The sequence below is a fragment of the Microcebus murinus genome, chromosome 1 (genome assembly GCF_040939455.1).
Source record: "Microcebus murinus isolate Inina chromosome 1, M.murinus_Inina_mat1.0, whole genome shotgun sequence".
Lineage (NCBI taxonomy): Eukaryota > Metazoa > Chordata > Mammalia > Primates > Cheirogaleidae > Microcebus > Microcebus murinus.
Genome location: NC_134104.1, coordinates 10,619,473 through 10,641,467, shown reverse-complemented (window position 1 = coordinate 10,641,467; position 21,995 = coordinate 10,619,473). Strand labels below are relative to the sequence as shown.

The window sequence follows — 21,995 nt, the reverse complement described above, 5'->3', positions numbered from 1 at the left end:
AAACGGCAAAATTCTGTATTCTCACGTATACTTTTGTGAATATTAAAGTTCAATTCGTACAAAAGAAAACTGTAGCCCCTTAATAAAATTGATTATTGCTGTAAATAATCACTTCCTTAATTCTCTCATCATGTATCTCTGGAGCTCTTTGGCCAAACACAGCAGTCAGCTTTGCTTCCCCTGGAAATGATTGCTAAGGCTGTATTTTTTATCTTCCTTGTCCCTGTGCTGAATAACTACTTGCTTTAGTTATTGGAGGTTTTTAGAGTACTGAATTTATATTGATTGCACCCTTTGCTTTCAACTTTAAATAATAAACCTAAGTCAAATTGTTTTTAATAATTAGATGACTTCCTGAGTGATGAGGCCCTGCAGGTCACTTTCCAATTCAAAATAGCTCTAAAAATTTAAACCATGTGCTCAAGGACTTCAGGGACTTTATCTTAACTGCCATTATTAGAAGGGAGGAGGGGAGGAGCACACAAAAAAAATACAGAGAGTCAGAACTTGAATTAGACCACTTGCCATTTTTCCAGACTTATTGTTTAGAGACCATTTTTCCAGACAAAATGAAGACATTTCTGTGCTGTGTGTCAGTCTGAAGGGGGCAGAGGCTTAGGGCTTTGTCGTGGTAGGGTGTTGGGTGTATTCAGGGTCGATTGAATTCCACTTAAATTAAAGTTACGACTTTCCCGCAGGTGGATGAAAGCCAAACTGGAGAACCCGGATGGCTTGGAGGAGAATTAAAAGGAAAGACAGGCTGGTTCCCTGCAAACTATGCAGAGAAAATCTCAGAAAACGAGGTTCCTGCTCCAGTCAAACCAGTGACTGATCTGACATCTGCTCCTGCCCCCAAACTGGCTTTGCGTGAGACCCCTGCTCCTTTGGCCGTGACCTCGTCAGAGCCCTCCACGACCCCCAACAACTGGGCTGACTTCAGCTCCACGTATGTGTAGCCATGTTTTTTCTGACAATTTTTCAAATCCCAATTTAGTAATCTTTTGTTCTTTCCTCTAAATGTTTTTATAGTCTTGAGTTGTCCCTCTGTACAAGGGAGCTGGCTTATTTTCATTATCTTTTTCTCCGGCTGACAAATTGGGGATTACAGTCTCTGGACTGGGTTTAGTGATATCATGGCCCAACAATGGCTTACCCTAGTACAAAATAAAGCTTGTTATCTTGTTTTGTTCAGTAGTTTATTTGTGCCTTTCATTCATGTAGAAGAAATGGAGAAATATTGTTTCCTAATAATCTTTTTTGACATCCGTATCAGTCAGCAAATATTCAGAGTCATTTCCTGCATGCAAATAGCACCTTTTTTGCTGGGCAGAAGCAGAAATTGAATTTAGTCATGTGGTTTTGAATAAGATAGAAAGCTGTTTCCTTTAACGCTTTCGGCTTTCGTTAGTCTTGTGCAAATGTGCATGGGCATGAAGAGGTGTATGTCCCTGGCTGTGTTAGTGCTGGGGCCCGCTTCATCGGGAAACGGTGTTGTGAAAACAGTGTGTGTGTGAGCAGAGGTTTGTAATGACAGATGAAAGCGCCATCCAGACCTTCAGTGACAGGCCCATGACCTGGATGTGCAGGTGTCCAAAGTTATTTTATACTAGGGTATGAGTAAGGGTGGTTTGAATGGGAGGTGTTTGAAATTTTTTTTCAAGTCTAATCATCTTTCAGAAGAAACAAATCGAAGGCAAGGAGTCAAGCCGTATTGCTGGAGAAAAATCAGATGGAACAAATAGAGGGAAGAAAGGAGAATCATGGGCTGGGTGTAGTGGCTCACGCCTGTAATCCTAGCACTCTGGGAGGCCGAGGCAGGCGGATTGCTCGAGGTCAGGAGTTCAAAACCAGCCTGAGCAAGAGCGAGACCCTGTCTCTACTATAAATAGAAAGAAATTAATTGGCCAACTAATACATATAGAAAAAATTAGCTGGGCATGGTGGCGCATACCTGTAGTCCCAGCTACTTGGGAGGCTGAGGCAGGAGGATCGCTTGAGCCCAGGAGTTTGAGGTTGCTGTGAGCTAGGCTGACGCCATGGCACTCACTGTAGCCTGGGCAACAAAGCGAGACTCTGTCTCAAAAAAAAAAAAAAAAAAAAGAATAATGATCCAGGCAAGAGGAAGTGGAGGGAAGGATGTAAAGAATAGCAAGTTTTTCATACTTGTATTTTCATATAAAAGGTTGAAGGAGCTAAAGAAAGGTCCTCCCTAGCTAATCTCTGCTAAGAAAAAACAAAAGCCTTCCATTAGCATGAATTCCAAGTTGAAGCTCTTCCTTCCTCTTTTGATTTTGTTTTATTTTTTAAATTTTTTTAGAGACATGCGAGAGGTCGGGGTGAGGGTGTCTCACTATGTTGCCCAAGAGGTCTGGAACTCTCGGGCTCAAGTGTTCCGGCTGCCTCAGCCTCCCTAGTAGCTGGGACTACAGGTGCCACCGCCACACCCAGCTTCCCTTCCTCTTTTGATCTTGATTAAAAAGTTCTGACTTTTTAAACTAAAGCTTAAGCTAAAATAGAAGCTAATACCATGGTTGCTTTTCAGGATTTATTTTTGCCGTGGATCAAGTCAGTATGACTCTCTTCCTCAATAAATGTGTGGTGTGCAGTTTTCCTGCTATAATTGTGGGCAAACTATTTTCCAAACCAGAAATCAGGATGTGTAGTCTAACAAAGGAATTATATTGATTTTCAAATTTGTTTCTATGTCTTATAATGATGTAAAAAGTCAATTGCATTTAGATCTGCATTCACAGATGCGTTTGTCTAAAATTATAAAATCACAAAATTAGAGCTGTCCTTGAGATCTAGGGCAACTGGTTGCTGTAAGGATGCCACTTGTCATTACGATGGTGTCTGGGCACACGACTGGGTGCTCACTGTAGGACGGATGGGACAGAGAAATGGTGTTGAGAAGCCGCAGCTGCCAAGCTGGCACGTTTTCATATTTGGCATTTAATTTATTTCTTGTTTTCTCATTTAGCTATTGTTATTACAAATTATGACAATGATCATGTTTCTCTGGTTTTTTAGAGTTCACGTGACTGTCACAACTAGCCATAAGTAGCAGAATGTTGTTCCCATTTTACCCATGTCCCTAGCATGTGGAGCTCAGACTCGAATCTAAGCCCAGTGCTCTTTCTTCTCCTCGTTCTTTAATTGTGAGAGCCACACATGTGCACTGCATGTGACGTGCACAGGCGCCTAGATTGCCATCTTGGGTTTTTTTGCGCTGTGGGTGAAAAGCTGGCGTGCTGGGAAGTGCTTGCTATTTATGGTGGTGTGCTTTTCCCTGCAGGTGGCCCACCAGCACGAATGAGAAACCGGAAACGGATAACTGGGATGCGTGGGCAGCCCAGCCCTCTCTCACCGTGCCAGGTGCCGGCCAGTTAAGGCAGAGGTCGGCCTTCACCCCAGCCACGGCCACCGGCTCCTCCCCGTCTCCTGTGCTCGGCCAGGTAAAGGCAGCCAGTGGGAGTGTGGAGACTCAGCATGCTGTCTGGGGCCAACAACTTCAGCAAGTGCTTGTTGGCAGTGTCACCTGGGAGTAGCCTTGTTGTGTGTGTCACAGTTGGCTGGCAGTGCGGGCTCCAGTTCCGGAGCCTGAAATCTACAGTGAATAGCCAGAGTGCAGGGCACATGGGTCACTCCATTTGGCCAAGACCATTGAGTATTTATCATAAAAGACAGACCAATTGCAGGTTAGTGGGAAGCTCTGAAGTGCCCTGCTAAGGAAGAAAGGATAAAGGTGGTTATGCTGAATATTTCTTTTTTGCTTTATACAGTGAAGATAAAGGAATGAAATTTCTGTAAATAATCAGTCAAGCCAACAGCAGGTGCCCATCTGGGAGGGAGTGGGAGTGCAGGACGGTTTCTGATCTGGGAACACAGGCAGATTAAGTGGAGGGCCAAGGGCAGGACGCTGGGCGGGAGGCCTGGACTGGGCTGAGCGCAGTTCACCGAGCAGGGGGGTGCTGGTGGAGGCGGAAGCAGAGAGCACGAGGGTGAGCCTGCAGGGGAGAGTGAAGATGGCAGAGCCACAGCCCGTGGGAGCCGAAGGAAAGGCACAAGGGCCGCAGCAGAGAAAACAGGTCCATCTTCAAGGAAAACGAGGAGGGCCGAAAGAGAAATGGATCTGAGTTAGAGAGAAGAGTTGGATTTTAGACGCATTGAATTGAAGGTGAAAGCGAGACGTCCAGGTAGTCCCATCCGGTGGGCTGTTGGGACATGGCTCTGCAGGTGGAAGGGAGGGCAAGACTGGGGTTGTAGATGGAGCCATTCCCGTACAGGACATCCTCATATCTAAGGAAATGCGGGAGGTCGTCCAAGGAGAGACAGCATCAGGGGAAATAGCAAGTCCACAGATGCGTGTGTGTTCTGTGGCCCGGAAGAGGAGGAGGAGCTACTTAATAGGAAACGTCACTTTCCTTTGCATCTGTCCCAGCTCAGCACTTAGCACATGTCACAAGCTCAGTCGTGGTGGCCCTGTGATAGGGTAGGAGGGACGTTGTTGTGGTCAAGCAAAGATGAGACCATTCAGTGCGGCAGTAGGGCTGCTTTGTGACCTAGGAAGGAGTAGGATGAAGCCAGACTGCAAGGGTAAAAGGAAATCAGTGGCGAGAAGGTGGAAAGATCAGGAAGGAGAGGGAGCAGAGCGGAGGGCTCTTGGGCAAGGCACCAACCAACCCTGTTGTCAGCAGAGGCGGGGATTGAAAAGTGAAGTGGCAGAGGATGCAATTGGTGTGGGGTGGACACAACTTTGAAAGCACAGAAAAGAACAGGGGTTCTTTTTCTTCTGGGCGTGGAAGGGTGAAGAGAGATTGGAAAAGACAAAGCAGAGAAAGTTCAGGATGGGCTGCACGACAGCAGCATTCTCAGTGAGCCCCGAGGGCCTGTGGAGGATAGAAGGGGTTTGGAAGCCAGGACTGGGCAGGTCAGAATTGTGACAAAGAGGAGTGAAGGGTTGTCAGCTGATGCTGTTAACTGATCACTGCAGAGTCTCAGCTTTTTCTAGCAATGCCTCACAGCTTGGGACTAGGAATAATCTGGTGGTGCACAACCTACTGCTGTTATTGTTACTATCATAGCAATACTGTGCATAGATCCTATGAAACTTTCCTAACAATTCTTTGAAGAAAGTATCATCTCTGTCTTACAGATGTGAAAACTGAGGCTTAGAGAGATTAAACAATTGTCAAGGTCACAAAATTAGTGAGAGACAGACCTGGCACTCACACCTGGAGTGCGTGTTCTGTCCGACCCAGGCTGGGGTCGCCTGGGGCCCATCCATGTGAACAGGTGCATGGGGCGTGAGGGAGATTTCCCAGCGGGAGAGGTTCGGAGCCACCGGCGGGGCGTGGTTGGAGTGGCTGATCTGGGGTCCGTTGTTGGCAGAAAGACCTATGGAAGTGGCCGCGAGGACTGGACGGTGCAGCAGGGCTGTGGGATCAGCAGCGATGAGGGTGTGAGGTTCGCTGCGAGAGGGAAAAATGGAAGTTCGCAGGGGTGTTTGGAATCCAGAGAAACCGCCTCAGTTCCAAGGCACTTGAAGGAGTGCACAGCTAAATGGAAAAAAATAGGGATGTTGTATGTTTAAGAAGGTAGGAGCCCACAAAGTCCAGGATTTAGAGGCTATCAACATAGACGCTGAAACTGACCTGTTGTAACGCTCCATTTATCAGACATAATCATAACTTAATGTCAATGTAAAAATGTCAAAGACAAGTACAAATTGGTTCCGGATTAAATCTTTTTGGGTGTTATCCTTGGTTTTCGTCCAACTATGTATACAATGGAAAGCTGACATTTTATTTTTTAGTAAATGCATCAAGATATTGTAATGGTTTTATGCTGTATTTTTGAAAAAGATAATAAATGCCTCACCCTGCCTTTCCAGCGTCATCTTCTGCTGCACCCCTCCCTGAGACTAGGCCTCATGCTGCCCCGGACTGTGCTCTTCTTCCCGGACCCCTTGCAGTGCTCCACCTTGAGGCCTTTGCCCCCGCTGTGCCCTCAGCCCAGAGCGCCCTCCCTCGGAAGCCCTAGCTGTCAAAATCCTCACTCTTCAAGGCCCGACTCAAACGCTGCCCCCTCTGTGAAATATTCCCTGGTGCCCAGAATCCACCCCCCTTCTCTCTTTGTTCCCGCAGTGAATAGTCGGAACTTCTTTTCAGTATATTTCATTCTGCCAGGTGGTATACTTGGTTGTTTTTATCTCTTTCTTCCCCATTACTTGTGAATTGCTTGTGTCCATTTTTACAGTGCTTTATAATAAAGTGCTTTACCCTAAATGATTTTGGGGAGGCAGAGACATTTTTTTTTTTATCTTTGTAATCTCACAGTGCCTTGCATATAAATATACAATAAATGGTAATTACAATGAATTTATGTGAACCAAACCCCTGATTCTCTAAAAAGGAACTAAAGTGCAATCCAGGGCAGGGCCGATTTCCCTGCGTGCACATAAACCAAAATATCAGTTAATTATCTCATGAAATTGCATAAATTTCTGCTCCGGTGCTAACCCTCCACTAAAAATCCAAATCAGATCAGAAATGGGCAGTTGTCCTGGTCAACTTGAGAGTGAAAATAGAACCAAATAATAAAAGGGCACACAGCCAGGTGCAGCAGAATAAATATGACCTCCTGGCCTTTTTAAATAGAGAGTTCTAGATGGCCAGAAAGTGACTTTGTGAATAGGCTAGAAGGTCTGTGCCCCCACTTTTAGAAATAAACAATTATTGAGAAACTGTGAAGCGTCTAGCACTTGCGCCATGCTCACACTGGGCCCTTTGTGGCTGTGGGTATGCTCAGTAGAGAGGGGGAGAGGAGGTGCTAGTGCTCACGTCTGCCTTGATTGATAACAAACCGCAATGTAACGAGAGGTCCTTTATGTCATTCCACACAAGGGTGAAAAGGTGGAGGGGCTACAAGCGCAAGCCCTGTATCCCTGGAGAGCCAAAAAAGACAACCATTTAAATTTTAACAAAAATGATGTCATCACCGTCCTGGAACAGCAAGACATGTGGTGGTTTGGAGAAGTTCAAGGTCAGAAGGGTTGGTTCCCCAAGTCTTACGTGAAACTCATTTCAGGGCCCATAAGGAAATCTACAAGGTATTTTTGTGTTTGTCTGCTTCTATTCAATGAAAACAATATTGAGCGTTGAATTATTCTTTGCACTAGTTAAGACTCAATGATAGGAGCTTCAGAGTTATTTTATCTTCTGGATCTTTTAACTGCAAAAGTTAGAGTATATGAAATACGAAAAGGGATCCTCCTACAGATAAGCAGTCATTTTTCCTTCCCTTGTAGAAATCTAGACATCTTGTTCTCCCTCCCTCCCTCCCTCCCTCCCTCCCTCCCTCCCTCCCTTCCTTCCTTCCTTCCTTCCTTCCTTCCTTCCTTCCTTCCTTCCTTCCTTCCTCCCTCCCTCCCTCCCTCCCTCCCTCCCTCCCTCCCTCCCTCCCTCCATTTATTTTTAGTTGGCCAGTTAATTTCTTTCTATTTTTAGTAGAGACGGGGTCTCGCTCTTGCTCAGGCTGATCTCAAACTCCTGACCTCGAGCAATCCGCTCACCTCAGCCTCCCAGAGTGCTAGGATTTCAGGCTTCAGCCACCACACCCAGCCAACATCTTGTTTTTCATTGCTTTATGCGAGAAAGAATTTTACTCTGAGACCTGGAACATTCTTGTGCACTGGTTGGAGATCATGACTCTTTTTATCCTTAGTACCCAGTGTTGTACCAGATTTATGTGAATACTTAGAAGCCCAAAGGATTTGGGGCAATAATTGGAAGAATGAATTCTCTTTTTCATTAGGGTCTTATAACATGAAGCCATAACAAGGTGGTGGTTTAATTATTCCAACCATATAGATACTCAAAATAAATGAAATGAGCTTTAAGAAGATAAAAATAGCAAAAATATTAGAAGAGCATCTCTCAGTCAAGCTTTGAAATGGACCACAGGCTATGTGTCCAGCACAGTGAAGTGATCAAAAACAAGAATGTAAGCTGAGCTGTGTGCCTCTGTAGCACCTTTTATGTGTCTTTAACTTAGCTAAGTACAACTATTTCAGCCATGGATTGTTCAAAGTTTTAAGAGTTAAGCAGTTTTAACAAAAATTAGTGTCGTTTATACTATTTTAAGATAAAAGTTAAAATACTCTTCTTCTTCCTTCTTGCAGCATGGAATCTGGGTCTTCAGAAAGTCCTGCTAGCCTAAAGAGAGTAGCTTCCCCAGCAGCCAAGCCAGTCGTTACGGGAGAAGGTGAGGGCCTGAGTCATATTTTGTTCTTCAGAAGAGTCGAGAACATTGTCTGATACAAACAATAAAAGTTTGAGATGAGATTGGATTTCATTTTAAAATAGACTACATTAATTCAAAATCAGTAAACTGTAAGGTAAAATGAAAGTTTAGCTCTTTATAAAATCAAAGTTCTTTATGGAGACTTCCAAAATGTTGTTAGATTTATTGCTCCTCAGAAACTGAATTTACTAATTATATTTGATCATGAGCCCTTTGACGTTTGAAAGTTTCAATTCACTGAGGATTGAGTTTTCTGAGCCTCTCTATAGCTAAATTATGGTCATTACTTCCCCTACTGTAGTCTAGTCTTATCTGAAATGTCTAAATAAGTATGTTTTTTTAAGCTAACCCCACAGTCGAGATCTCCTAGTAACATGAGTGCCATCGGTACCATCCCAAATGAAACAGAAGCTCAGTTTCTATATTCCATGTAAATAACCAAACTAGATTTTTTAGGACTAAAAGTTTCACTATGAGTGTTTGTTACACAAATAGTTAATTGCTTTCTTTCCCTATCGCTGTTTTGCAGCACAATCCTAAATATTATATAGATGTCAAATAAACAAAACCTACATAATTCAGACCCTAATGGTAAAAATCTCATGTCTTTTCTACTTTGAATACAATCAGTATCACAGCACAAATTGAAGAGTGCTACCTGAATTAGACAGTCTCTCCCTGCAGAGGTCTGAATGGTGTTATGGATAGCAGATGTCACAACTAACCAATTGTATAGGAAATTTTTATGGGTTCCTTGAATAAATTATATGAGGATGAAATGTTTTATTTAGTCTGCTTCCCATAATGAGACTGTTGCATTCCTTAGAAACTTTCCCTAATAAAAAATGGAATTATTAAAACAGTTATTTTAATGGAGACAGCAAGGATTAAGGTATTTTGTTTTGTTTTGTTTTTTTGAGACAGAGTCTTGTTCTGTCACCCAGGCTAGAGTGCAGTGGTGTCATCATAACCAACTATAACCTCAAATTCCTGGTGGGCCTAAGCGATCCTCCTGCCTTAGCTTCCTCAAGAATAGCTGGGACTATAGACACATACCATGACCCCAGCTAATTTTTCTGTTTTTTGTAGAAACAGGGTCTCGCTCTTACTCAGGCTGGTCTTGAACTCTTGGGCTCAAGCAGTCCTCCCACCTCAGCCTCCCAAAGTGTTAGAATTACAGGCATGAGCCACCATGCCCAGCAAAGGATTAAGGTTTAATTGTATTTCGGATTCATAGTAACAATATTCCTTTTTCAAGAGGAATTTTAAAAGTAAACATTTTTTTTTTTTAGTTTAACTATAAAAGCTCATCATCACTAAATAAATCCAGCATTTTACTGCATCTAAGTTTTGCTATTACCATGAAAACCATTACTAGCAGAGTTCTCTATACATTCTCATTACCTTAATGATTTTTTTACCTACTGTTGGGAAAACAAGGCAATATGTACAGTCAGTATAGTCAAAAGCAAATTATTTGCCCCCCCATGAAAAATAAAACTGCAGTGTCTTATATCAAATCAAGGCTCACTGTAGGGCTGTAGTTGGTGTCTGGCTCTCCCAGCTAGCAACCTTATGATTCTAGTCATGCCTTCGCTTCCTTGTCTGTAAAGTGGGTATAAGAACCGCCCTTTGAGGTAGGAAATTATTACAAGAATTATGCAATCATATGTGTAAAGCTTTTAGAACAAAGCTCAGAGCGTTCTCATCAAACTATAGTGTGGAAGAATATTTAGTTGTTTTTTTATTTCAGAATATTATGGGGGTATACACATTTCGGTTACATAATTTGCTTTCGTACAGTTTAAGTCAAAGTTATAAGTGTAACCTTCACCTAGTTAGTGTGCATTGTACTCGTTAGGTATGAATTCACCCATCCCCTCCTCCCGGAATGTTTGGGTTTGAAATACGTACAGACACTTTGACACTTGAGGGCTCAATAAATAGGTCACAAATGAACCACACGTATACTCAAAATTGGGCAACAGAATAGTTGAATTCTGATCTTAGTTGGTATTTATTACGTCCATGTTAGAACAACTTAGGTATAGAAATATTAGGAAAGATTGTTGGCTTTGTGGAGGGGTATGGGAGGACATTAGCATTTGAAATTCTGGCAGAAGCTGTTTACATATATTAGTGAGCCTCTTGTTAATACTGGATTGAACATAATCAAATTTAAAGTAAACTATAAACCAAATAGATTATCATTTTGGGTAGAATTTTTTTTTGAGACGGATTCTTGTTACGTGCCTTGCGCTCAAACGATCTTCCCACCTCAGCTTCCAAAGTAGGTGTCTTTTAAAATCCTGGCTCAGTTATGGCCAGTGCCCTCTGTTAAGTGTCCCATGGGAAGGGGAAACCGAGGAGAAACCTCCGCACGGCCACCATCACGTCTCTGGGTTTCATCGTACCCCTGAAGCCGCCTCACAGCCGCCTTGGTGCCGGGCAGGGCAGGGCAAGCCTCAGTCTCTCCCGTCTCCTTTGTATTTTCTGCTGCAGTGTCAAGTTCAGCCAGAGTTCATGTTTCTGAAGTTTCTCAAGCATTTTGAATGTTAGTTCAAAATTTGGATCCATTTTCAAGAAAAGTGACTTTTACATTGAGACATCGCTGGGAAACACATTGACTGCCAAGGATCCTATCTTAAATGGCCACATATGAACTAAAGAACAGTAACAGGGAGCAAAAGTGAAAAAGGAAGGGTCAGAATATTGAGAAATCAGGAAAAAACGGGCCTGTTAATGAAAAAAAGAATGCCCTTATTAAAGCTGCCAAACTTTGATTTCCTTGTGTGGGAAATCCTTTTGCCGGCTTTCACTGTGGAGGTGTGTTACCAGTGCTTTGGGGCCAGAGACAGAGAGTCTTCTGTTTTCCCTGGGATGTCTGGGTGACCCGCGTCTGCGGTCGGGTCTGGCCGTCGCCCCCGGCCGGCACGTACAGGTCAACCTTGTGAAGCCGACGAGGCTCCGTGTTGAGCTCCAGTGGCTGCCCACACCAGCGCAGGGGGTAGCAGCTTTTGTGTTTTTGTTTATTTTTGTTTTCATTAGTACCCCCCTGCAGAGGCTCTTATAATTAGCCACTGGAGCTCGCCATCCTACATTTCTGCCTGTTAATCAACATTAGGCTCTGCATTAAAGAAGTATCCTCTGAAGTTTTAGTGAGAAACAAACATTATCCATCATAAAAATGAACTTTTCGGGTAAATGATTTTTTTATTGCTTTAAATATATATATATACACACACATGCCTAGGATAAAATGGAGAAAAAGTAGAAATAAGAAACATGTCCATCTTTCTGCAAAGCTTTTATGCTGCACCTAGCGTAATGTCCAGGATTTTGTGTCTAGTGATCTTTCTGAGAGTGTCATTTGGTGCAAAGCCTTAGTGAAATCAACTAAGAGTGATGCAATGTTCTACTTACAATTAAAAAGAACGTTTTCCACTGGAATGCACGCCCTTCAGATTCGAGACACTAACATATGAACATGAATTCTTATCCTTTAAGACTAAACTATATGAATAATAAAATATAATAAACTGTGATTTTGTCTTTTTAACTGGTTGAGACAGTCCTGTTTGTTTTCTGGGATTAGGCAGACACATTCCTTTTATCATCAGTCCACTCTACCTGTTTATACACTTAAATAAGTAGATGTCCATTTTTAAGTAATATGTTTATTTTCTTTTGTGTTCTAACAACTTCCTACCATGTGTGTATATGGCCCAACAGGGCGTAAGTTTTCACTAAGGCACTTGAATAATGAAAAAGAGTGTGTCTAATTTACATAAAGGATATACTCTAAAAATTTTCTAAAATTATGACTTTATACTCTTAAAACTGAAATACATATATTTGCTGGGCATACCAAGAGCCTAATGGTGAATGCATCTGACCCAGTGCTCAGTACAGAGTAGTAGGTACTGGGTAACTGTTAGTTAAAATGAAATGTAAAAACCATTTTCATTTAAAAAGAAATCATGACACTAAATCACAGATCACTCTTGGTGCTCAGTGTCAGTATACTTGCACTTGGTTTTTTGTCCCTTTGGCTGGGTCTTCACAGGAATTGTCTCCCTGTCTGCAGCTATTGAATTTTTATGTGCAATTGGGGGGATTTGCAGCCCACAGTGCCCTGCAGCTCTGTATTTTATCTGTGACTAGCTTTTCTCTTGAATGGATCTTACCCTAATTTCTTTATTCATAAACTTGCTTTTGCAAAGCTGTCTGGGATTTCTTTAAACAATCAAGCTCTCTCCGTATCTCAATATTTCTCCCCACCAGAATTTATTGCCATGTACACTTACGAGAGTTCTGAGCAAGGAGATTTAACCTTTCAGCAAGGGGATGTGATTTTGGTTACCAAGAAAGATGGTGACTGGTGGACAGGAACAGTGGGCGACAAGTCCGGAGTCTTCCCTTCTAACTATGTGAGGCTTAAAGATTCAGAGGTAAACCCACATTAACTGTTTCCTCTCCCTTTCTGTGCGGTGATTCTCTTTGTTGGGTGTCACGATGTTTGACCGTGGAACTTGGTTGGGTTTTGCTAAGTCCTGGAATGTGACAGTAAATGCAGTGTGACCTGTAATTGTTTGACCTTGTCCTTGGGTGCTGCAGGGTAAGCACTGGCTTCCCACAAGCACAACTCACCAGGGCTCGGTGGAGGCTGCGTGTGATGGGCTGGTCTGCGTCAGCTGGGATAATAATGTTCAGTATTAATCTCTACTCCTGCATGCAACGGACTTACCATTTGGAATGAACTTTCTTAAGTACGTCTTCATGGTCATTGATTTTTAAATGCCCTAAGAAAGATACACAGCAATATTTTGGCCATGTAAACAGAAGTATTCTGGTGATGCTTGCTCCAGAATATTGGATGTTAAAAAAGGTTTTAAAATTTATATTGTTGCCTACACAATATAAGGACACAAGATATGAGAGATTGGTACACTTTGGGCTAGGGCTAGGCCTTAATATCTCCACTGAGCAGGGACTGAATTTATTTTATATACTGTTATCCTTATAAGTTGGAAATGGCTCCCACTCTTGTTAAACGGAGCCTTAAAAATTTGATTGCATAAACTGTAGTCTTGAAATAATGCAAGTTTAATGAAATTCTGGGTTGGACCTGCCACAGACTCTTGTAGTAGCCAATTTCAAGATAGTAGAGAGTTTCAGGGTATACACATGCTCATCTAACAGATCCATTGCACATGAAAAAAAAAATTGGCGTGCTCTCTCTCTCTCTCTCTTTTTTTTTTTTTTTAAAGCATCAACAGTCAATTCACAGTTATTTTCTTTTTCTCCTCATACCTCCTAGGTACTGAGAGAGAAAAGGCTGGCAGAGAACCCATAGAGGCTGCTTTCTTGGTGTAAGCAACTGGCCAAAGCTCGCTCTCTATTTTAAATGCCAGGAGGAGGTCACATATCGGCCGCCTCCTTAGGGCCCTGTGCTCAGAGCTGCTCCTGGGTGAGGCTGGGCCTGGTGACTTTTGAGCAGTCCTGCCATCAGCCACGTCACCTTCCCTGCAGTTCCCAGAAATGGTTTTATTTGCTTGGGTTTTCTTTTTCTAAGGGGTGTCATCATTGTTGTTTTGTTTTTTGGTTTTCTTGCTTTGGCCTTGAGCAGCTTACTGAAATTCCCATGGACGGGTTTGCCTAAGTCTGCCCACCCTTGGAGAGTTTGACAGAAGCCTAAAGAGAGTCATTTTCCCCCGCGAGACAGCCAGCACACTGGACTCTCTGGACCTGGAGAGGGAGAATTAAACTCTTCTCTAGGCCAGAGAATCGAATCCAATAAGCATCATACAAATGATATTGCAGGGGAGTTTGGGGGAAAACACTAAAAACTAAATTTGATTTCTACTTCCATGCATGAAGACTCTTAAAGTAATTTTACCTTTTGGATGAATTAAAATACAAAAGCCATAACTTGTGTTGTATTTTAGTAAATCACAGTTTTCTATTTTTAAAAAACCATCTGGAGTCAGTAAATTAAAAAAAAATACACAATGCCTTTTTTTTAAGGTGAGCAGAGTTGTAAGGTACTTTATTAGCCACGGTCTTAAATTATTGGCCACAGAAGAGCTAATAGTGCCAAAGATTTTTAGACAAACACTTAGCTATACTTTTCAATAGTAATAGTATAGCTGAATGTTTGTGTGTATCTGAAGTAGAGCTTCGGATACCAGAATTGACCTGAACACGGGAAGAAGCTGTCCCCTCCTGCTTTTCTTCTCTGTGTGGGGAGGTCTGTGGCACACAGCCTGGGGCAGCCGTCTACAGGTGCCGGCCGGGCAGAACCTGGCCTTCAGAGTATGTCCTGGTTGTGGTTTTTCAAGGGAGCATACTGAAGCCACTTGAACTGTTGGGTATTGCCAATTGCTTTGTTCTTTTTATGGAATATAGGGAGTATATTATAAGCCTGTACTAGGAATGTAACTGGCCACTGCAATTTTGTTTCATTGGTATTTTATTTAATAACACAGCCTATTAAGAAATAGCAAGAGAGATTGGCATTGTGTAATTTTGTTCCTTAATAAAGTGTAATCAGAGTAAAAATTAAACCCAAATTTTCCCTGGTAAATAGTTATTAAATTTCAATAACCAAAATAAAGGGCCTATGATAAGTTGTGTTCCTGCTAGATAAATGGCATGTTTTTATTCTTTCAGTAACTCCTGTTTAGTGTATTAAGCCTTTTGTTTTGTTTTAATTGGAATACTTAATTTACTGCAAGATAGGGACTCAAGGGTGTAAATTAATTCAGAATAAAGCACTTTGTACCAACAGATTACATTCTGGCCCCAGTCCCTGACTCTGGCGGTCTCTGTTGGCTTACTCAGCTGGTTTAAAATTCCATGAGTATCCATGAGAGGAATTCAGCCCCGAAGCACTTTGGAACATTTAGTAGTTGGAAAGAAATGTGCCCCGCTTCTGTGGCCTGTGCTTCCAGCATTGACAGAGAAGTTTCAGTGCCCAGACTCTGTGCGGTCGGGTGGAAGGGCTGCACAGGACAGCAGGTGAATGGGGTGGGGGGCGGGAGGTCCCGGTTGCCCCTGTACTGCTTTAGTTCTCTACAAAAGAAAGCTCCTAAAGCAAATATAGAAAAATATTAATATTTTAATATATTAGATGTGGGTGATGGGCTCGTGGTCTGTTATATTCTCTGTACTGTTTATGTGTGAAGCATTTCATAACTAACCATTTGAAATTAAAGCACGAGCACAGTGTTTAGGATGTAGACTAACAGTCGTCCTAGCGTGGAGCCTTGTGTTCGATGTGACTGGGTCCCGGTGCACCTGTGCTACACGTGGTCGATACCTGAGCCCTCCGGGATCCTACAGGGCCACATACTTTGCTGTTTTCTCCCTTAAAGAGTAGAAGTGACCTGTTTTAAATGACTCATTCTGTCCCATGCTTTCCTGGTACACGTCCTTATGTCAGGTGATACACAGTGCTGCTATGTTTCCCCAGAATGAAAAGTGGGGTCTGAGGGTTCAAGCGGATTTGTGTCATCATTAATCGTGTTTTTAAGTTGCATGACCAAACCTCTTCAGCATGCAAATGAGACCTTTTGCTCTGTTTTAAGGGCTCTGGAACTGCTGGGAAAACAGGGAGTTTAGGAAAAAAACCTGGTAAGTTACAAACCCCGATGCTTATTTTTCAATGTTTTGAATGTGATTGATAGTTGCTCCCAATCTTTGTATATTTGGGCCAGTAGGCTAAAAATAAAGGCAAAAGAATCTTTCCTAAGAGTGATCAGAGTGGATCCTGACCTCGGAACCCTTTAACAATGTATATGTGGTTCTGAAATCTGGCTGCTGCTTCACACCTGGGGAGTGGGCACGTTCCCGGGCAGACTGTTCTCTTGGGCCGTGAAGGAATAACTCAGACAAGATGGTGGGAAGTTGTAACAAATGGCGCTGTAGGATTGCAAGGTCAGCTGCTTCTCAGTCGTGTTCTCGCTAGGCTCAGGAAGCCCTTTTTCATTTTCTGACAGTACATTAAGTCCCAGGACACAAACAGTGGAGGAGATTAGAGGCGCAACAGATATTATCACAGTGCAGGGCCCATTCATTCAGAAGCCATCGGGTGGTTTTCCTCAGGTCCACATTGAAGGTGCAAAATTATAGGCAGGCCTCTGAGTTCAAAGTATTTTAGTTTATTTAAACAAAATCACACGTTCTATAAATAGTAGCATGAAAAAAGAGAAGAAGGAAGCAGATGTGAAATAATATGGTTTGTATGACACGTCTTCCTGGTGTAGGTCATTTGAGCTTTTCTGCTATCATATCCTTAGAAAATTATAGGTTGAAACAGTCACTGAGATGCTGACAGAGGGATTCGCGTGTCTGTCTGGTGCTCAGCTCCAAGTGGGCTTGCATGGCAAGGAAAAGAGGGCTTCCAGGTTGTCTAGGATTTTAGTCAGACTCCAGATAGTAGGCGACCTGGTCATCAGTTTCTATATTTTGAACATTTGTCATTCCAGAGGGTCCAGATATTTCATATATGATGCCCAGGTGGGCTTACCTTTGCATCGAAACTAGCACGCTGCTCAGGGCCACAAAAGACATCAAAGAATGTTGGGGCAGATCCCTGGCTGCATTTGCCAGGTCCTTTGAGGAGCAGGAACATCTGATGCCAGATAGGACCCTAATTTGGTCTTTCTCCAAACTAAAAACTAATCCTTGGTGTGTTCTAGGACAGTCCTCTTGGCAGCATAGATTTCCCAGCTAGAGCTCCCAGTCAGAGCCAAGGAAGGTGTATGTAAGCTGGGCTCTGGGCTCTCTTGCCTCCCTAAGCTCTCTGAAGCGTCCGGCAGGGCCAGCCCTGCACCAGTAACAACTTGGCGCTCCTGTCGTGGTGACCAACCCCTGATTGCAGAACAGGGTAATAGGGGTTTGTTAAAGAGATGGAATCATATTCATTCCCTGGAGTTAGTAGAAACATAGGAAATACTTAGAGAACAGCAGTCAGAGAATGGGGCCTTTTTGCCTTCTTTCTTTCTTCCTTTCTTTCCTCCTTTCCTTTCCTTTCTTTTTCTTTCCTTTTTTTCCCTTTTTCCTTCCTTTTTCTTTCTTTTCTTTATTTTCATTCCTTCCTTCCTTCATTCCATCTTTCTTTTTTCCTTTTGTTCTTCTTTACTTTTCCTTTCCTCTCCTCTCTTCATTTCCTTCTCTCCTTCCTCCTTCCCTCCTTCCCTTCCATGAAGGCAAATAGAACAGTTCTGTATTGCTCCTAGAAGTTCAGAAAGCAGTTGATGCAGATGTACCCGAATGCAGTCAGAGAAGGATTCTGTCTTTTCATACTGAACCTCCTGGGCCAGTGGAAATGCACTTTTCAGAGCCTGGTCTGTGATACTTACTGCTGGAATTTTTCCCATGGGACTTTTAACATTCAGAAAAAGTACAGACTGTTTACATTTTTTCTCTGTGCTGAATTGTTTTTGCATAAAACTCCTTCTGAACTCCAGGTTCTTCCTTTAACTTTGAAATAAAAAGAAAATAAATTTGCATTGCCATGATTCATACGCGATATTCAGGGCTCACTCTCAGAATGTGAGCAGTAGAGAACACAGTCATGTTGGTGGGAGTGACAACCTGAAGCAATGACATACAAATGAGCTGCTGCCGGGCTCCGGGTGGTTTCTGGGGAAACTAGACTCTCTCTTCCTACTTCACTGGGCAGATGGGAAAGCTTCCCTTGAGTCCTTTGTCCACTTAACTGTCATTGAGTGCCACCATGCTGGGGCCGGGGCCGTGAATGAGGTATTAACAGTGATCGCGGGAGGGATGTGGCGGAAGGTGCAGGGAGTGGGACAAGGAAGGGACTTCACGGAGGGAAGATGGTAAGTTCTGAGAGGTGATGAGGGTGTCCTACAACAGATCGGCCAGGACAAAAGGTCAGCCAAGCCCCTGAATGCTTCATTTGCAGTGTAGCTCTGGGGATGGGGCAGTTCAGGGAGCTGTGTTGGTTTGATGATGTTAATCTGTGGACCTGGGAGGTGGCTGTGTCTTCTTAGACTTCTCTTCTCCTGGCTCTCACAGCGCACCGTAATGTTTGGTCTTGTTTTTCAGAAATAGCCCAGGTCATCGCGTCATACACCGCCACCGGTCCCGAGCAGCTTACTCTCGCCCCTGGTCAGCTGATTTTAATCCGAAAAAAGAACCCAGGTGGATGGTGGGAAGGAGAGCTGCAAGTTAGTATCTTTTTTATTTGTTGAAAATTCTCCTTCCAAGTTTGAACATGCAAAATCTCAAGGGGACACTATTTTGCGGTAAAGTATAAATAAACCCTTCACTGCCTCAAATTTGCATTTGGATAGGGAGAGATACCACATTTTCTGAATCTGTCTGGTTCCTAAGCTTCAGCGGAATTCTCAGAGCTAGAGACCCATCTGAAAATTCATCCACTGCGTTCCTGAGTTCGGATAGCGAGTGTTGGAAGGGCGAGAATTTACGTGATGAGTGACACCTGTGTAGAGTCACCCTTAAGAGTCACGGCATAACAGAAGTAGAGCTTTTCGTCAGTGGCGTTAGAAGATGTGCTGCAATAGCACGTTTGTGTGCATTCAAAGCCACACCTGTATAGCAGAGTATTTTCAGTTGCTCTGTGTGTGTGTGTTATGGATATAATCTTTTTATTTATTTTGCCATTCCAGATACATCATTAGAGTCTCATTTCCAGCCTACATCCTTAGAGAAGTAGGCAGTGTGTCAGTCTCACAAAGTCTCATTTCCAGAGACAAAGATGCTTTTAAAAAGCTTACTATTTAGCAAATGGTAATAGGTCACTATTTAGCCAGGCATGGTGGGGTGCACCTATAATGCTACCGACTTGGGAGCCTAAGGCAGGAGGATCGCTTGAGCCCAGGAATTCGAGGTTACAGTGAGCTATGATTGCGCCACTGCACTTCAGCCTGGGTGACAGGGCAAGACCCTGTTTTAAAAAAAAAAAATTTACTATTATGCAACCATCTTGGTAAATGAAGACTGTTATAATCATCAGTGGATGCCAAATATAAGGGGAATATTTGAATAGGGACAGAAAACGTGCATGGTCTTAAAGTGACTCCCCACAGATTGCTTATTGTTTACAGGGAAAAATGCAATAATTGTACAGTGGAAAACTAGGACAACATCTTCATCAGGTGATCAGAATGATCGTCCCCAGGGGGGAGACAGGTGGACATTACACACGTGCAGAAGCACTGCCCGAGAGGGACACAATAGCACTTACACACTATACTGGCCAGAAAAGCACTGCCTGAGTCTAATCGTGAGCAAACATTAGATAGACCCAAAATGAGGAACGTTCAGTTAGAAAGGGGGAAGAGAGTGACCATATTCTTCAAAATTGTTGATCTTGTAAAAGACAAGGAAATCTGTAAAAAGGACAGTATAGGGACGTGAGAACTGACTGCAACACCAGATTCCAGACGAGATCCCATGTGAAAGAAAACCATGCTCCACAGGACACTGCTGGGATAATGGACAAAGTTGGGATAAGGGCACTAGATTAGACAAAATTCTTGTACCAACGTGAAATTTACTAAAAGTGATAGCTGTGTTGTGGTTATATAAGAGACTGTTCCTATTTTTAGGAAATACACATTGAAGTATTTAGGAGTATAGAGCCAGGATGTGAGCAACTTGTAATCAGATGGTTCAGAAAAAGAAACTACAGAGAAGTGGGTGGGGAGAAGAGAGAGAAAATGCGCAAGTGACACCGCCGGGCAAAGTGTCAAGAATAGGATAGGTGCATCCCGGTAACAGGCGTGTGGGCGGTCCGTGTGCTTTGCCTATTATTGCTACTTCTCTGTAAGTGTGAAATTATTTCTAAAAAGTTGCCCTGAAAAAGTTACTACTGCAGCAATTACTTGATAGAGCTGACTGACTCTTACCCCTCACTCTTACTCTTACTCCCTCCTTCCCTGCGACCTCTGCCCGCCCCCAAAGTGAAGGACAGCCATGTCCTTTGTGGCCCACCCACACGGGTGTTCCACGGGGGCCTGTGCTGAGGGCTGAATTTCCCAGTGGCCATCTGGCCTTAGTGCAGGAGGGGCCATGCATTGGGGGGGCTCAAAGCCTGACATGCTCCTTTAGGGGCCTCTGTAAGGATTGGCCGAATACGTGAAGGAGAGGTTTCTAGAACTGCCTCGTGAGGAAGGGGCCTGTAGTAACTCTTTGATGTCTATCAGTGGGCCTATGGACTGACCTCTTGGACCAGTCTGGCCATGAGCAGGACTGTATGGGCATTGGGTAAGTTTGAGAGGGAGGAGGGAGGCAGGCCGTGTTTGCCATGCGGGGAGCTAACCACGGAAGATGGACCCTCCAGGGGTGCTCAGGAACGGGGGCTCGGAACAGCAGGAGCAGGAGTCATGTGCTTGGGAAGGAGGAAGGACTTGCTCGGGACGGCCTGTGGCCACATGCTTTACTCACTGTTCTGTCCAGGCCAGCCTGGGGCGGGGAGAAAAGAGCCACACCATCATGAGCTGAACATATGGGGGCCTCAGCCTGGAGCATAGCTAAAGCCAAAGCTTACCCCTGGGGAGCTGGCTGGTGGGCAGCCATCCTAAAGACCCTGTCAGGAAGGAGTGGCCAGATATAACCCCCCGACTGGCTCAGGAATCTGACCTCTGGAGTCCTAGAAATCGCTTCCTCTTGTCAGCATGCCTGCCCTTTGACCTACATGTCCCTCTCCCCATGTGGAGTTGTGCCGTCCCCATCGCCTGAGCTCCACGGTCAGTGGTCACTCGTTAGTGTTTTGTGTTACTTAGCTTCCCGTGCATATGCATTTCCTCATGTAGCCGAGCAGCTCCTTGAAGGCAGCAGCCTTGGTTTTCAGCCCTGGAGCACCTAGTGCCCAGCTCAAAAGGGAGTTTTGGGGGGTTCTTAGGACCCGCGATAAAGTGGGTGAGTTGCCACGCCCGAGTTAGCTTCTGGCGCTGTCGCCACGATGACTCTCGGTGTGGACGAGGAAATGACCGCGTTCTATCCTGTGCAGCTGCAGATGTGGGGCAGGTGGCTGTGGGCGAGGTAGATAAACACGTGGAGACTCGTAAACAAATGGCTTCAGCCACCAGCAGGTTCACGGTGAACATCAAAGCTTTAGTCCCTCTGGACTGCCCTTTGAAGTGGATAATATATACAAATTTTTAAAAATGTGAAAAACTCGAGCCAAGGACATGTCCCTTAGACCACGAGGAAAGGACACTTGATCTGTGTTCCCCAGTGACCCCGAGGGATCCCTCTTGAGAGACTGGCAGGTGGCAGGGTGGGGCTGAGGCAGGGGAAGTTTTCTTTTCTTTGAGTTTTATTTCTCTATTTTGGGAATAGGTAATGTATTCCCATGGTTTTAAGTTCAGAAGTTACGAAAGGGAATACACATGTCTCCCTCCCACCGCTGTCCCCATACACAGCTGTTTTTATCAGAGCCTTGTTTCCAAACATGCCCTGTGAGGGCGTGGGAGTGGTGCACGTGTCCGTGCGCACGTGTTGGCGGTCCATCTTCCTGCTGGAGCGCAGAAGGGCAGGCGTGGCCCTTCTCCTGAGCCCTGCATCGAGTCTTCGTGGGATTGTGGCATGACTGCAGGCCTCAGCTCACCAACTTTCTCCTCCGTTCCTCCCTGTCGTCTGCTGTCCCTTTCCGACAGCGCTCAGCGTGCGAACACTCCGTAGATGATCTGTTG

General features: G+C 44.0%; 1 protein-coding gene across 8 annotated transcripts in view; it reads left to right on the top strand.

The window, feature by feature from the left end:
• ITSN1 (intersectin 1) overlaps nt 1-21,995 on the top strand; it is a 222,367-nt gene that overhangs the window by 141,277 nt on the left and 59,095 nt on the right. For 4 of the 8 annotated variants that reach the window (XM_012747015.3, XM_012747017.3, XM_020284783.2 and 1 more), the window contains 7 exons: nt 699-946; nt 3,296-3,455; nt 6,906-7,111; nt 8,183-8,265; nt 12,589-12,755; nt 15,894-15,939; nt 18,382-18,503. In XM_012747015.3, coding sequence (XP_012602469.1) covers nt 699-946; nt 3,296-3,455; nt 6,906-7,111; nt 8,183-8,265; nt 12,589-12,755; nt 15,894-15,939; nt 18,382-18,503 — 1,032 coding nt within the window. The remainder of the gene's footprint in view (nt 1-698; nt 947-3,295; nt 3,456-6,905; nt 7,112-8,182; nt 8,266-12,588; nt 12,756-15,893; nt 15,940-18,381; nt 18,504-21,995) is intronic. The other 4 variants (XM_012747020.3, XM_012747022.3, XM_020284785.2 and 1 more) reach the window with 1 other exon arrangement.